At 42.0% G+C, this 18059-nt stretch overlaps 1 protein-coding gene across 1 annotated transcript in view; it reads right to left on the reverse strand.

Moving 5' to 3' along the window:
• Window positions 1-18059, reverse strand: part of MAP1S (microtubule associated protein 1S) — a 50088-nt gene that overhangs the window by 14125 nt on the left and 17904 nt on the right. The window contains exons 3-5 of the mRNA XM_044270076.1: window positions 16286-16368; window positions 15317-15460; window positions 12149-15224 (exon numbers count right to left, since the gene is read on the reverse strand). Coding sequence (XP_044126011.1) covers window positions 12149-15224; window positions 15317-15460; window positions 16286-16368 — 3303 coding nt within the window. The remainder of the gene's footprint in view (window positions 1-12148; window positions 15225-15316; window positions 15461-16285; window positions 16369-18059) is intronic.

Genomic DNA, 18059 nt, shown 5'->3' on the forward strand with positions numbered 1-18059 from the left:
CTTACTAATTGCCCTGTTTGTATCTCAGGTACGTGTGTATTTCAGACAACAGTCACTCAACGCCTGTTTTTAAACACCTTCAAAGTCTTACAATTAGTCCATATCATATTAGTGATCAGACCTTGCTTTAGATCTTCTGTTCTTCTGTCTAGCAGCTGCTTGCCACTTCTCCTGCTCAGGCAGAGTTGGATACTCTTCTCCTATATTAGGCAGCATGAGCCATGTTGGAATGCGGACAGGCTCTGTATTCAGAAGATGCCAAATTGGTGGTAGATCCTCCGGGGTCCTGATCACCTTTCTTTGGCCCTCTGCAACGAGTGTAATCCCAAAAGGGAACAGCCATTTGTACATAATCTTCCGTTGTCTCAGCAGATCCGTAAGTGGTCGCATCATGCGTTTTAGCAAGTGTGGAAGGAGCCAAGTCCTGAAAAAAATAATATAATAATAATTTTTGCCCCACTCAATTCCAGTTCTTTCTTCTCTCTTGTCGCATTAAGTATGGCAGCTGTGTCCACATAGCTCAACAGACCACATATTACATTTCTCGGCGGCTCACCTTGTTTAGGAGGTGGTCTGAGGGCCGCCCTATGAACCCTTTCAATTGTTATGTTTTCTCCTCTGTCTTGACCCAGTAACAATGAGAATAATGTTCTGGTAACAGTCTGAAGATTCTCCCCGGGCCTCTACAGGATACCTTTCATGCGCACATTCTTCCTCCTACTTCGATTTTCTTGGTCCTCTATTAACAGGTGCGCCATGTTCAATGACTCGCATTGCGATGCCATTTTCAATTTTACGGCAGCAGTGAATGTGATGAGAGGGGCCTGATTAGATTCAAGTGCCTCGACCCTGTTCCCAATATGTCGCACTTCATGTTTTATGTCCGCCAGCTCTTTCTGGATCAGGGCTATGGCTTGTTCCAGTGCCCTTCTGAGAATACCTCGAGACAGTGGGGTTCTGTCCATGTCTTGTGCTGTTGCCCCTAGTTCAGTCTCAGTCAGAATCTTCCACAGCCTCCGACTCCATTGCAGGATCTGGCCCCATCTTGGATTTTTCCCCTCGTGGAGACATTTGCCTTCTTCTGCCAAAGTTTGTCGATTTCCGACTGGCCTTGCTTCTTTTTGGGGGTCTCCCTCTGATCAGCAGCTCTGTCTCTCCCCATTTTGGAGTATTCAGTTCAGTTTTGTCCCCATTGATAATGAATAGGGTCAAAACTGAAGCGTTTTTTTCTTGGTATTGAGCCATTATGACGGAACTCAATACCAGAAAACTAAAACGCTAGTGTGAAAGTACCCTTAGACGGCCAGATAACCAGGCAAAACGCTCGTTCATCGGGTGATCTTGTTGTTTATGCAGGCACCTAAATTATCGCTTCTGGGCAGCAGATCTGCTGCCCAAAACCAGTGCAGCAGTATGAGCGATCGCAATAGCGACGGATTGGCCTCGTACTGTGGAGGGGATCGCTGCATGTAAATTCAGTGCGTCACCCCCACTGAGCAAGCAGATTACTGTCGGGAAGGAATCTGTTGTTCAGCACATGTAAATGCACCTTTAGTGATGCACACTGCATAATGACCACTAAAGGAAATTCTTAACTACTGACCACTTTGACAAGACGCACAAGAGGAACGGACCCCAGTATTCTCAGAATGCAGTGCTGACTTTGCTCAATGAGTTGTGTAATGCCTCCGTTTATTCCTTTCAATGAACGCTTTGTGTAAAATACAAAAATACTGAAAAAAAACTAAGTGTATGTCCACACAATGGATTTTGAAAATCCGCCTCTCGAAATCAGCACCAATTTATGAAGTTACCTTTGAAAATTACAGCTTGTCTTACAAAAAAAAATTAAAAATTACATAGCTGTGGATAGAAAGATAAAAATGTATTGGGAATACAGTGACAAAAACTTTGAAAAATATTTTTATTGTCAAAAAGTAGTTATGTCTTCAATGTGGAAATGAAAAGACAACATTAGCCAAGCTGATCATTTTAACTCTGCATAACTGAGGTTTAGAAAAACATCCATATGTACTATACATTGTTGAGAAACTTCCTCAACTTATATGCCATGGCCAAACATGCAGCTATTGGAACTAAATGTATACACACACCTAGGCCTCATGCACACGACCGTAGGGCTTTTTCATTATTTTGCGGTCTGCAAAAAACAAATCCACAAAAAATACGGGTGACGTCCGTGTGCATTGTGGAATGAAACAGCTGGCCCCTGATAGAACAGTACTATCCTTGTCAGTTATGCGGACAATTAGGCTCCATTCACATTATGTGCTCTCCGCATCCGCATTTCCGGAGCGTGCCCCCGATCTTCCGGTCCAGTTGCTCCGGAAAAAATAGAACATGTCCTATTCTTGTCCGCAATTGCGGACGTCTAAATGAACCCTAATAGGACATGTTGTATCTTTGAATGGAACAACGGAAATACGGAAACGAAAGGCATACGGAGTACCTGGAGCGAAAGAAACGGAACTTAAAACGAAAAAAAAAAGCGTAACAAAATAAAATAATTTACATTAATTTAACAAAACCCATAAAACGGTGGAGGAATTGTGTTTTTATTTTTTCAATTTCACCCCATTTGGAAAAAAAATTCCCTGCTTCCTACTACATTGTATGCCACAATTAATGGTGGCATTACGCTACTTTCACACTTGCGGCAGTGTAATCCGGAAAGCAGTTCTGTCTTTGGAACTGCCTGCCGGATCCGCCGATCTGGATGTGACTGAAAGCATTTGTGAGACGCATCGTGATGTGGATCCATCTCACAAATGCATTGCAAGAACGGATCCGTCTCTCCGCTTGTCATGCGGACAGACGGATCCGTCTTGTATCTTTTTTTCACATTTTTACTGGTCTGCGCATGCGCAGACTGGAAGGACTGATCCGATATTCCGGTATTTTGAATGCCGGATCCGACACTAATACATTCCTATGGGGAAAAATGCCGGATCAGGCATTCAGGCAAGTGTTCAGGTTTTTTTCGCCGGAGATAAAACCATAGCCTGCTACAGTTTTATCTTTTGCCTGATCAGTCAAAATGACTGAACTGATGCATCCTGAACGGATAAGGCTACTTTCACAATAGCGTTTTTCTTTTCCGGCATAGAGTTCCGTCACAGGGGCTCTATACCGGAAAAGAGCTGATCAGGCATATCCCCATGCATTCTGAATGGAGAGCAATCCGTTCAGTTTGCATCAGGATGTCTTCAGTTCAGTCATTTTGACTGATCAGGCAAAAGAGAAAACCGTAGCATGCTACGGTTTTATCTCCGGGAAAAAAAACTGAACACCTGGGGGGGGGCGGGGGAACTGATCCGTTTTGCCTGATGACACTGGAAAAACTGATCAGTTATTGCAATGCATTTTTCTGACTGATCAGGCATTTTTCAGGATCCTGATCAGTCAGAAAAATGCCTGATCAGTCAGAAAAAAATTACATCCGTTTGCATACAGTTTGCCTGATCAGGCAACTGAACTGCCTGCCGGAATCAAACACAAGTGTGAAAGTACCCTTACTCTCCATGCATGGGGATATACCTTATCAGTTCTTTTCCGGTATAGAACCCCTGTGACGGAACTCAGCGCCGGAAAAGAAAAACGCTAGTGTGAAAGTACCCTTAAAAAGTACAACCTGTCCTGCAAAAAATAAGCCCTCAAATGGATATGTGAACGAAAAATAAACAAGTTATGGCTCATGGAAGATAGGGAAGAAAAATGAAACAAAAAAATGAAAAAACCTCCCGTATCCAAGTGGTTAAAGGGGTATTTCCATCTTCAGTTTTAATACTTACCTTCGTCCAGCACGACGTTCACTTCCTGGATTCGGCAGTGCTTGATTGATGTCTTCTCGCGCTTGCGCAGAAGACTGAAGTTTTTCTCCAGGCCGGGCCGTGCAATGTCCTGAACGCGCACGCCGCCGCGCATGCGCCATGGTGACTTATTTCTGGCCTGTATAGTACAGAGCCGGCGTGCACATTCGCAGCTCTGTACTATACTGTCCAGGAAGAAGTCATCATGGCGCGGGGGCGTGCGCGTTCAGGACATTGCGTGGCCCGGCCGGGAGAGAATCTTCTGCACAAGCGCGACCCGGCGGGATTCGACAGGAGAGGTGGCCATAACCAGGGGAGACGAAAGACAACAATCAGGTAAGAGAGGACTTATTTTCTCAAAAAGGGTGGGATTTGGGTAATAAAATGTATTTAGAAAAATGATCACTGTCAAATCATTAAGAGATTTAACAGTGATCATTGTGATGGGAATACCCCTTTAAAGAATAAGGCCACTTTCACACTAGCGTTCGGGGCTCCGCTTGCGAGTTCCGTTTGAAGGCTCTCACAAGCGGCCCCGAACACATCCGTACGGCCCCAATGCATTCTGAGTGGATGCGGATCAGCTCAGAATGCATCAGTCTGGCACCGTTTGTCCTCCACTCCACTCAGCAGGCGGACAAGCGAACGCTGCTTGCAGAAATCGGATGTCCGTCTGGCCGTGCGGAAGCAAACGGATCCGTCCAGACTTACAATGTAAGTCAATGGGGACGGATCCGTTTGAAGTTGACACAATATGGCTCAATTTCAAACGGATCCGTCCCCCATTGACTTTCAATGTAAAGTCTGGACGGATCCGTCTGACTAACTTTCACATTCACACTTTTTCTGAAATATAATGCAGACGGATCCGTTCTGAACGGATCCCATCATCTGCATTATAGGAGCGGATCCGTCTGTGGAGACACCAGACGGATCTGCTCCGAACGCAAGTGTGAAAGTAGTCTTACTAGCATTTTATATTTTTATTTTAAATAAATGATTACTATGGCATAGGATCAATATCTTCAAACCTATCCAAATATATAGACGTACAAATACAACCAGTTGTGAAAAAGACTAGCTCCTACATCAAAGACACAACCCATATTATACAAATATTAGAGGAGTTAGAAGCTGAACCAGGGTGGATTATGGGTACACTCGATGTACAGTCTTTGTACACGATAATTGACCATCAACAAAAGTATGTCAGCAGTAAGGGAACAACTCAAGAGAGATGGAATAACGGATGATGCATATATTAATTTTATCATAGAAGGGATCAATTATATTTTAACCCACAAATTATTTTTATTTTGAGGGTAACTATTACCTACAGAAATGTGGGACCGCCATGGGGACCAGATTCGCCCCGAGTTATGCAAAAAAAAAAAATTCTGGCAGAATGGGAAGTGAACTACATCAAACCCAAACTGGGGGCAGATCTGGCCCTATGGCGAAGATTTATAGATTAGATCATTTTCATTTTCATTTGGAAACGCAGTAAAGAGGAATTAGAATTATTTCTGCGCGATATCAATCAGAACCAGTTAAATCTTAGGTTCACCTCTAATATTATAGAAGAAATTTTTAGATTTAAAGCTAAAACAGTTGGGAAACAAATATATATGCAATACATTCTCTAAGGCTATATCGAAGAACAGCTTCATACAGTTTTCTAGCTGTCATCTGCTGTCATTGGCTGACTAATATTCCATTTGGCCAATTTCGCAGAATCAGAAGAAACTGCACACAAGATGAAGATTTTGAGATGGAAGCTGTAAAAATGAAGAACCAATTTTTGGATAAGGAATATCCGGAATTTTTTTTGGACGTAGCGTTAGAAAGAACAAAGGAGGCTAGATAGACAAACGTGTTTCACCAATAAGGAACCAGAGATTGGGATAAAGCAAGACAACACAACAATAAAAATACCTGAATTATTCTCCCATTCAATAATAATCATAAGAGTGCAAAAAATTATAAGAACGCATTGGCACCATATCTTGAGTGATAAGACGATAGGCCATCTTTTACCAACCGCACCATCTTTAACATTCACAAAAGCACCTAATTTAGGTTTAAAGATAGCCCCATCTATTAAATCACCAAAACTAACAAATGAGAGAGAATACAATCATGGGCACCTGGATGAAGCTTAAAGGCTTCTTCAAGTGTGGTAAATGTATGGCATGCAAGATTAATCCTACACCTAGGAAAACAACAACAATCTCTTCCACTCAAAATATGTACAAATGGGAGATTAAGGCATGCCTTACCTGTAATACCGCTGGTGTCATCTACCTGATGTAGTCCAGCTAACTAATAACCCTAGCAAAATTTATATTAATCATTTTATTACTATTACATACAAACAAAATGTCCAATCATGTCCAGGCGTACACCAGACCGTCAATACGATTAGGCCAGAGTGTATGTATTAGAGAGCCCTAAGCTAAGATCCTAAGCCTTGGCCCTAAGCCCAGGGGCGGCTCCTGATGGTGGAGACCCCCTGTCCTCGAACCTAACTATACACTCCTGATATACCCTAATAGATAAGGTTGGTTAGGGGCCTAGATTAAATGTGGTGGGCTGGTGTAGGCGTGGACACGAAGGATCAAGTGAAAAAAAGTGCACAGTGTATACAACCCTGCCCATACAGAGATAAGCAGGTACACGGTACAATTAATTAAATCTAAAGACACCAAAAAGAAGGATGGTAAGTAATGTCACAGACCTAATCTGTGTAAACCCCTGGTCTGTGACATTACTTCCCAGATTAGGTCTGTGACATTACTTACCATCCTTCTTTTTGGTGTCTTTAGATTTAATTAATTGTACCGTGTACCTGCTTATCTCTGTATGGGCAGGGTTGTATACACTGTGCACTTTTTTTCACTTGATCCTTCGTGTCCACGCCTACACCAGCCCACCACATTTAATCTAGGCCCCTAACCAACCTTATCTATTAGGGTATATCAGGAGTGTATAGTTAGGTTCGAGGACAGGGGGTCTCCACCATCAGGAGCCGCCCCTGGGCTTAGGGCCAAGGCTTAGGATCTTAGCTTAGGGCTCTCTAATACATACACTCTGGCCTAATCGTATTGACGGTCTGGTGTACGCCTGGACATGATTGGACATTTTGTTTGTATGTAATAGTAATAAAATGATTAATATAAATTTTGCTAGGGTTATTAGTTAGCTGGACTACATTAATTTTGAATACATAACCCATTATATTTATATATCCTAACCTGCTGAATGATTATTGTCATCTACCTGATCCAGTGTCCATGCAAGAACAAAATGGCCTATGAAAACTAGACTGGCAGAACATATAGCCAACATAAGAAAGGGGTATGACAAACATTGTCTATCCAAACACTTTAGGGATGTACACAATAAAGATCCATCCATTTTGATCTTCATGGCACTGGAAAAGATGGATAGGCACTGGCGAGGAGGCAACTACATCAAACAGATGTCAAAGATAGAGTCAAGACGCATACGAGTTCGGATCGATGCTGCCAGTGGGTCTGAACGCAGAATTGGAGTTGTTCGGGTTTTTGTAGGCTGGGTGCCCCTGAACAGACTCACACGCCGCAGTCACTGCTTCGTGAACTCGGACAGGGGCCCCTAGCCACACACTACTTGATCAAGATCCTGCACAAATCCCTATATAAATCAATAAAATCAACTCTGTTGAGTGGCAACCCCCATGATAGATTGTCCCAGCCCTAAATCCTTGAAAAGAGATATGGAAGTGAAGGGGTATATCATGCGATTAAGGAAAAATAAAAAAATACCATAAATATTATATAAGTGATAATGATCCGCAATTGTCTTATTCTCATATTTATGTTTAGTCAAATTTTTACATTTTAACAATTGAAATATATGTATCGAATACACTCCAAGAGTCTGTTTATAATGAACTTTGCTCTACAATACTGCTATATGAAATTGCAGATATTATAATATCTGCAATTTCATATAGCAGTATTGTAGAGCAAAGTTCATTATTTATTATCATCACATATATTATTCATATACTCATGTGCAATTTCAAAACTGAATAACTCATATGCAACTTGAAATACAAATTCTGTTTATATGGGATGTTTATAAAGATGAAAGGAACACAGTACAAAAAACGCATGTGTACCCAAAAAAACGCACAAAAAACGCATGAAATTAATTCTAGGAAGGAAATCCAGTGATCCACATTTTGGTGCTACTTACGATATAAAAGGCGGAGGCTAACAGGTGATGCGGTACCACTGATGAAGGGAAGGAAAGTTCCCGAAACGCGTCTGGGCTGGATCGCACACTTGTGAAAAAAGCATCTCCACAGGTATAAGCATGGCCATGCTATAAACCGGATTGAAGGACTGCCGAATCGATCGGAACCATATTGAAGATACATCCCTTCCTTTCCACTGTGCCGGACGATAATACGTGGATCAAGCTAAAATGAAATCCCGTCCGAATTCCCGTGAGATTTCGGGTAAGGCTGCTTTCACACTAGCGTTCGGGTGTCCGCTCGTGAGCTCCGTTTGAAGGGGCACACGAGCGGACCCGAACGCAGCCGTCCAGCCCTGATGCAGTCTGAATGGAGCGGATCCGCTCAGACTGCATCAGTCTGGCGGCGTTCAGCCTCCGCTCCGCTCGCCTCCGCACGGACAGGCGGACAGCTGAACGCTGCTTGCAGCGTTCGGGTGTCCGCCTGGCCGTGCGGATCCGTCCAGACTTACAATGTAAGTCAATGGGGACGGATCCGTTTGAAGATGCCACAATGTGGCTCAATCTTCAAGCGGATCCGTCCCCCATTGACTTTACATTGAAAGTCTGGACGGATCCGTCCCAGGCTATTTTCACACTTAGCTTTTTTTTTGCTAATATAATGCAGACGGATCCGTTCTGAACGGAGCCTCCGTCTGCATTATTATGAGCGGATCCGTTCAGAACGGATCCGCCCGAACGCTAGTGTGAAAGTAGCCTAAGTTGGCTGAAGGAGGATGGAGCGAGACGCCGGCAGTGCCCCGCGCTGCCCGAACCTCGCTGAAACAAACCGCCAACAATAAGGAAGGTAAGAAGCCTTCATATATGAATATAACAGCTACAGTTGATATGGGACTGAACAAAGTGTTACAGCCGGTTGATTATATTGGCGCATAAGACCGGCATTTAACACTTGTGAAGTACTTGTGAAACATTCTAGCAGTCATAAGCGACATGGGACTGAATAGAGCATCATAACCATCTGATTACATTGGTGCCACAATATCAGTGCATAACACCTGTGAAATATTTGTCAAACAGCATTGCGATTGGAGATCTCCTTTATAGTAGGATCTAAGAAATTTACCTCTATTTACATGCAAACTCATATCCCTATAGGATTGAAATTGTAACGCAACATGCTGATACAGTACAATTAATCAGACTGCAACGTGCACTGTGCAAAAATAACTATCCCTACTATATATTTAAACTCCGTGGATTTTTTTCAGATTGTTTGAAGTGCATTTTATCTTTTTTTATTATATTTTACTGTACATAGATTGACCATATTTTTATTATATCTACACGTGTTCATTTATAAATAGTGATTTAATTCAATTTTAGACATCTTATGAATCCAAATGCAGTGTGCTCGCCCATTCTAGTCTTTTTACAATATCTACCACTAGAGGGTGGGTGTCCCTCTAATCTGGGTTAGTAGCACCTGTTCCACAGTCTCGTCTTGAGTGAGCCACCGCCCTGTAGTTTGTATACTTACTTACACTACACCAGGAAAACTTAATGTGATTCAGTGTTGACACTGACAAAAAAACAAAAAATAAATTAACGCACCCAGATAGAAATGTTAGATTGCTGCAAAACGTGGCATGCAGTTATGTCTCAGGCATATATGTGAATGATTACAGGTGTGATCTGATTAGAGACTAGGTTTTGCCACAAGACCGCTTAAAAAGTGCTTCCCCTGATGCTCTACAAAAAGGCTCTCAGAGGCTACTTTTGGGTAGTGTATCTCTTGGTGAGAAATCACCGACTGCCAGACATGTCTCTACCACGCACTCAGACATTTTTCCAGTTGACAGACTTTTAGAGGGGGGCACAACGTGGGACTGAGATAAGCAGGATGGTCGTTTTGATTAACTGTCAGCTACCTAGAACGTTCTGACTCCGCTATTACGCTATGTTGGGCGTAATGGTTATGTGAGGGCACACAGGTTGCGGACAGCCTAGACAGACTGCCAATAGAGAGGATGGCCTGATTATTGATCTGGACAACAAGCAATTCCCATGGTTTTATAATCCACCATCATTACACACTCATGTCTCTGTTGGGACCATTTACAGGAGCGTAGCAAATATGTGGCATTACTAGGGCCATTACATTTCATGCCACTCGCACGACTGCTACAGACTGGAACGATATTGTCTTTAGCTACGTTTGGGATCCAATGACAGTTGTGTTTGAGTATGGAGGTCTCAAAGTGAGCCTGCTGGCATACAGTGGTGTCCGGCGTATCACTACTAGGGAACTGACTAGCAGCTTAGTGATATATGAACGACATCTTGTGGGCACATGTGTTGCCAGGACTTCCAACTGACATTTTTCAGCACAATAATGCTCACACACACAGACAAAGGGTTTTCTAACATTCCCCATGGCCTGTCCAGTCACCAGATTTATCGCTAATATAGCATCGACCAGCTTCAGAAAATGTGCAGGATCTACAAGGCCCATCTGAGGCCAAATGTGCAGCAGAATACCATAATGATACCATGCCCAACCGTATATCACCTTGTACCCATGCTAGAGACAGCCCAACAGGGTTATAGAGCCTCCCATCAATTGTACAATGTTCCCCGATAAACTTACCCTTTCACGCTAATATTGTAATCACTTACATACTGTATATCATCGTTACATTCACTCAAAGTTTCATTCAATTCCTTTTTTTTTTTTTATCATCAAAGAGTGTATAAACTGCTAGTGGTGCTCGTTCAATAATCACACAACCAAGTTGGTGCACTCTTTATTTTGGGTTCTGCTGCAGGGTATATTTTGACGCAGGGTCACATTAATGCACAACCGCAAAATACGGAGAGAAATGCCTATTCTTGTCTACAAAACTAACAAAAATACAACAGGTTTTATAATTTGCAGAACGGCCACACGGATGACATCCGCTTGCAGTCTGCATTTTTTCCAGATGCACAGAAATTAATGGGTCCAAACACGATCCCCAAAAAATGCTGATTGTATGTGTACCAAAACTACATTCGTGTGCATGAGGCCTAATACTGAGTGGCATTTTTCATACCTGCAAAACAGGCTATTAAGCGTGAATGGTATAAAACTAAACAAAAAAATAAAAAAAAATATGCTGATAGTTTTTCCCCCCTACATTTGCACAGCAAAAATAAAATTATATAAATTGGCATCAAGCAGTGCCAAAAATAATACAATTCTTCCATCATAAACAAAAGTCTCAAAGCCAGGTCAATGATTTTTTTTTTTTTTTTTAAAGTTGCCAATGATTTCATGGTTTTGTAATAACTGAGATAAATACCTTTACTTGCGGGGCAGCTGATGCTGCCACCATGCCCGATTTTTTTTTTTTTTTGTGTTCCCCCACAGTTTTCGCACTCAGTATGCCAATACTGAGCATCGGTACAGGGAGAAGGAGACTGCCCTATTTCTCAATGGGCGTCTTATTCTCCCTGGCTGTAGCGCAGTCCAGTAGCAGCAGAGAATTTTTTTTTAAATAAAATAAAAAAAATCACCTTCTCCGTTGCTGTGACGCTCTCCCCAGTGATTGGATCGCGGCCCAGCCAGGGAAAAGGAGACTCCCATTGAGAAACCCTGGCGTCTCCTCCACCCTGTACCGATGCTCAGTATTAGCATACTTCCGGGGTGGGGGCACAGAAATGATATTTATATAAAAAAAAAAACTGCATCAGGAGGGGGGGTACCCCTCAAGTAAAAGGTATTTATCTCAATTATTAAAAAAACATAAAAAGGTCCTCTTTAAGGCTGCTTTCATATCAACACTTGTCTCTGCTACAAAAACCTTCTCCTGAACGGAAACCTAAGGAATCCCTTTCTAGTCAATGGGGTCTGTAGGCTCCGTTCACTTCTGTTAAGTACCAAATGCGGCACTCCTGCTCCTAAAACAGAGCAGAAGAATGAAAAGCTAAAGAGTTTATGCAAAAGGAGCCAAAAAGGGCCTTTTATGCCTGGTCAGTAAACAGACATATAGATTAGCAGTTATTTGAACTGTTATTTTATTGGTAACACCTACCTGCTGAAGATAAACGATTTCCTGAAGGAGTTGCCCTGATTGTATTCACAACACTGCGTTTTGAAACAAGCTGTTTGGATTCCACCCCTGAACGGGTCCTCTCAGAAATATCAGCCCTCGCTGGAGTAGTTTTGCTTGTTCTTTCTCCAATTGCCCTAACTTTTCCAGATGCGCCCGATATTTTGCTGCTACTACGAAAGTTGGATGATAAGTGGGTTTGACTTTTTTTGTCACCAAGGTCTATAGACAGGGCCTCAGGATCAACCATGCAGGTTCCAGGTTGAGGTGGTGTGGGATGTGGATCTTTCAATACTGGAGGAATAGGATCCAAAAGTCTTGGTGTATTTTCCCCCTCAGAATCAGATGCTCCGTCAATAGCAATCGAAGAACCTTCCTCAGGCCCAGAATCAGAGATTGTTGGCAAAGACTCACTTACTGAAGTAGGTGGTGTTTCAGGCCCATTTGGAATTTTTTTTCCAGGGGAACATAGAGGCCTAGGTAGTTCTTGGGAAGGATCACTGTCACTGTCTCGTGGACTTGCTACAGCATCTGATTTAGGATGCTCAAACTCACATGGTGAAACCAAGCACAGATCTACATCATGGGGAGAAGCTGACCTTTCAGATTGGCCTTCGGGTTCACTAGAATGTGAAGGGCGCACAGGTAAGCACAGACCTGCCCTACTTGCAGCATGGATCTCTGGTGAGACATCTCTAGGAGACTCACTAACTGGAGGGAGTGTTTGCTCAAAGGAAGAAATTGATAGAGATTCATCCACTTCTGTGGAATGGGGAGAGCCTACCTCAGCAGGCAAAGAAGGTGTGGTGATTGTAGGAGATACATCAGGTAGGTCCTCCCGAAATGGACTCAAAGACAAGCAACTTGTTTGCTTTCCTTGTGAGGAATTTGAGTTCTCTTGAGAAGATTTTGGCGGAACCTTAAAAGAGTTGAGATTTTTTGCATCTCCAGAATAAAGAACCTGCCCATTACTCTGCTGTGCCACTGCTGGCGAATGATGCTCTGAACTAACAGGTGAGGTAATTTCCAAAGTCTTTTCTTCAGAGCTTCCACAGGGATCATCCAGCCAGTCTTGTCCATGATGACCAGTTTTGTTTTTTTCTTGGATTGTTAGATTTGTAGGAGTAATGTCAAAATTCACACTAATTTCACTTTTGGGTGTTTTAACTAAAGGAGAAACAGGTGCTAGACACTTAAGAGGACTTGTCTCCAAGTAACGGAATCCATTTGGGCTCTCTGGCTCAACTGCACATAAGCCATTCTCTGTACTTACACCAAGTCCATTTTCATGGCAGGTATTGTTGCCAACCTCAGCACAAGCAGACTCCATACTTTTACAAGACTCTTGAGAACTAATAATTACTTCACAAGAAACTGGATTGCTACTACCTGTGGCTACATCCTTTTGAGTTGGCTGACTTTTTGTTTCTTTAACCAGCTCTTTTTTGGGGAGTTTACCCTTTACTGCGTTCTTGGCACTTGCTACCACATCTTTTTTTACTCCTCCCAGCTCCTTTTTCAGTGATCCTATTTTGGAAATAGGTCTCCTGGAATCAGCAGGTGTAACTAATATTTTCTTTACATCTTTTACCCCTATTCGAGTGTCTGTTTTGGCATCATTAAGAGAAGGGCGAAAATCTCTCTTAGCTTCTGGTTTTGCTACTTCCCTTTTTTTATCTGCTTGAATTTCATCCTTTTTAAAAGATTTCCTTTCATCCTTTGTCTGTTCTTTCTTTACCAACATCTTTTCTTTCGCGGCTTTTAGTCTTGAATCAGACGACTTTAGTTTTTCAGATGCAGTTTCTATTTTACTCCTGCCCTCTTTTTGTTTTTCACCCTCTGTTCCCGATTCCTTGCTGATTTCTGCAAGAGTTTTAGTTCTGTCTTTTCCATCTGGACGAATCTCCTTCTTTTGCACTCTCGTAGGCTTTTCTTTTCCTGACCCAAGCTTTGGTTCAACACTAAGTCGCCCTGATCCAGAACCCAGACTCTCTTTGCTCTCAGTACGGCTTGGCTTTGCACCAATCCTTTCCAAGCGACTACATTTTATCATGTCCAGATCTTTCTGAGTTATAACTGGATCTTTCAAGAAGTCCAAGTGTTTTAATTTTTCAAGACCTTCAAAAATTTTGTTTTGAGGAGTGCAGCCTGGGAAAAGAACCCTAACAATTCTCTCAGAGGGTGAAGAAGGAAGCCAAACAAGTAAAGCACATGCAGAAGTCAGAGAGGTTACGGGCCATTCAGTCATACTACTTTCCTCATTTCCAAGCCACTTTTTGAAGGCTTCAAGATCTTTGCTGCCCTTTACAGGGTTCAGGATGTACATGTCTAACCTGCCAACACCCATCTTTTGAAACAGTATAGTTGGCTCCACAGTATTTGCACTTCTGTACAGTGGTTCTGGATGAATATTGAGTTTTGCTAAACACAGCACTGTGAGCAAGGCTTCTTCTCTAACCCTAACCACACTGGAATTTTCTTCAGAAATCAGCTTTTCTGCAGTGTTCATAAATACAACTCCAAGCTCTGGCGAGACTAAATTCTTTAACCATTCGTTGTTAGCTTGAGAAACATCCTCTTCTACCTCTGCTATCTTTCTTTGCAGCAAGCTATTGATGCCAGGCAAATTGTCTAGACCCATGTGAGTAAGAAGAATTGAGTCCACCCTATCCAAATGGCGTATTAATTTCCAAAACGGAGATCGAGCATCAGAGCCACCATTCACTAACATGTTAAACCCATTTACAGCAAAGAAAGCAGAGTCTCCCCTACCGCCAGGGAAAACGTAACAGCATGGTTTAGACAATTTCAAGAAACCAACAGTTGTGGGGGATTCCAGGAGTTCAAATGGAGATGGTGGCTCTAAGGACTCAGAGAGGTACTCAGACAACTCTAGCAAGCCCTCAGTTTCCGGAAAATGTTGGTCCTTGTTGAACTGCAATTCAATAAAATCTTGCAGGCTGCATTTATCAATCTGTGATAAATCCCAATTATTAGGGCAAGAAACTGTTAAACACACACGAGCTGTTGGGTCAGACGAGCCTAAAGTCTCACCAATCTAAGAAGAGAAAGAGACTTTTGTAAGTTTTTAACAACTGACATTTGTTACCATATCTATGCTTACATTTCTGCATTAATAAGAGGAATTACCTCTTTGTCTGTAAAAATATGAATAAAGTCATCAATTGAGAAACTTTCTCCACCTTGCAAGAGCATTTCCCAGGTGTCTTCAAGGAAGGGGCCTGAAAATATTAATAGTTTATGTTGCGAGGAGTGGCAGATCAATTTGCGGATCTAAGGGACAAAAAAAAAAAAAAGTAAGAATTTACATATTATTATTAGCTCAAGCATGCAAATGTATTTTTTGTCCATTCCAGTTATTTTTGCGGCCCGTATGCAGAACCATTCACTTCAATGGGGCCTTAAAAAAACAGAAACGACATGTGTATTCTGTATCCGTTGCGCAAAAAAGTAGAACATGTCCTAATATTGTCCGCATTACAGACATGGACAGGACTGTTCTATTAGAGGCCAGTCATTCCGATCCGCAAAACAACAACAGTCGTAAGTGTCAAACTCAATCTCAGCAAAAACAGAAGAGCAGATCAGATCACATCTTAAAGCCAGAATTCCTTTAAGATGCCTGAATCACTTTATGAAAACACATTCTAAGGCCTCATGCACATGACCATCTCTGTGGATCCTGAAAATAGAGAGGCCTTCAATATATTTCACATTTTTATCACTTCCATCACTAGAAACAAATATAAATACAGACATGAATGGGACATGTTCTATAATTTGTGTAACGTACACTTTGATAGTGTGCTGTCTTTTTTTGCGGACCCATAGAAATGAATGGGTCTGTGTTCTATTTCATAAAATAATCCCCACAGTCTCCTGTGTAGAATATCAATGCATCAGGCATGCCCCTTTGCCTTTAATTGATATGTGGGATTTGTAAATGAGCTTAAAACATCCAAGCAGATGAAATGTATACTGCAGGCATTAGAGCAGATAGACATGGGGCTAAGGAAACAAAATAATGCAGCAGATATTGATTTCCGTGGTCTTCAGGGGGTACAGATTGGCTACAGCAGTTACAAAACTTACACATACCTCATTGCATACTGATATCTTTGAAGGGTTAATCAGAACCAAAGTCTCTAATGTGTCACCAGCATGATGGAGACTTCTTTGGCCTGCAATCAAAAATGATCATTCATAATCAATACTTGCAGCAATATATCTTCATCTTAAGACAAAATTCAATAAGCAGCTGCCTCCTTATAACATGCTATGGTAGCACCCATTTTGACCATAACTTTTCAAAAACATTCAAAGTGGTTGAGACAGCATATTTACCTGCTAGCAACAGGCTGCCAGCAACATTGCTTCATGGCCTCAGCCCCCCCCCAAAGTGCACAAGTTAAAGGGGCCGTCTGGCCTAGAAGCCAACAAATCCCATGGATTTTCTGTTTCCAAGTTTCAGCACATCATGCTGAGGCTAGGGATTAGCTGAAGTGGTCAGAGGACCAAGCCATTTCCAGTATACGAACTGGCAGTGGTCGGGAAAGGGGCACCAGAGTGGGAACTGCAGGGCCGCAGACATAGAAGTTTTTAGTTTTTTTTTTTTTTTTTATCTGTGAAGTTGTCTGCTACTAGGACAGACAAAGCCTTCACATAAGTGGATGCCGTTCTTCTGTGCATATTGTGAGGGTATTTTCATTATGAGTGTTTTGTATGCTAAAAAAAAAAAAAAAAAAAAAAAAAAAAAAAAAAAGAAAAAAGCTGAATCTGCTTCTGGATTCCATGTGTCCCCGTCCCCAATGATGTGGTTTATGCCACTTTTTTATGCAGTTTTTCATCCTGCCCATAGACAACTGGAATTCGGGGTGCAGATTACGCCTAAAGAATGGACAGTTCACTTTTTTTTCTTCCTGTGGAGCAGTTTTTAAAACTGCAAGGTGAGAAAAAAATATAAAAATAAAAAAGGCGCAGCATAGATTCACATGCGGGTCCCCCTTAGAATTCAATGAAGATGATCTTCATGCATTTATGGTGTGGAATCCATGTCAATAAAATTCTGTGTGAAAATACATGGAGGGCTGTGCAACTGCATATATGCAAAAGCATTTAACGCAATATTCCAACTCCCATACTAACTATTTTAAGGGGAATCTGTCAGCAGTTTTATGCTCCAGCACATGCCAATGAGTCCCCATATTCATGAGCTCCCGTCTCTCCTGCCCACCTGTCTCTGACAGTTCTTTTCCGTATGAATCAGCAGCAGGTGGGCAGGGAGAGCCATGGGGTCATGAATATGGGGACTCATTCAGCGCGCGCTGGAGCTGTTTAATACACGATTTTAGAAAAGGACCCAGCATTTTGCTAAAGGGATCTGTCACTAGTTTATGTTGCCCTTAGTTAGGACACCATAAAACTGGTGATAGATACCCTAAGGGTCAAGGTGGACAATTTCACAATAACTGGAAAATATCAGCAAGTGATATCAGATGCAGACAGACTTCTCCTGCATTCCAGTCCAAAGATACCAACAGACGTTAGATTAAAGTTGATAAAAACAGACAGTTTATCATCAGGTGAAATTTACCAAAAGACAATTGAAATTTTCATTCAACAGATGCAAAAAAAGAGCTGTTCAAGTGAAGATCGTCCATGGACAAAAGATTGTTCTTTCAAAGAACGCTTGCAGAAAAATGGTTTGATTGACTGGTTTCATTGAACATGTATGGCCAGCTTGCAGGACTGAAATAGCCAATATGGACTAAAATAAACATGGCTGTGTCTGCAAAACGATCGTACACCAGTCAAACCTTATTTATCTAATGTGTATGGCCACCTTAAAGGGGTTATACCCATCTGGATATTT

Source organism: Bufo gargarizans, chromosome 1, assembly GCF_014858855.1.
Source record: "Bufo gargarizans isolate SCDJY-AF-19 chromosome 1, ASM1485885v1, whole genome shotgun sequence".
In the NCBI taxonomy this organism is placed as follows: domain Eukaryota; kingdom Metazoa; phylum Chordata; class Amphibia; order Anura; family Bufonidae; genus Bufo; species Bufo gargarizans.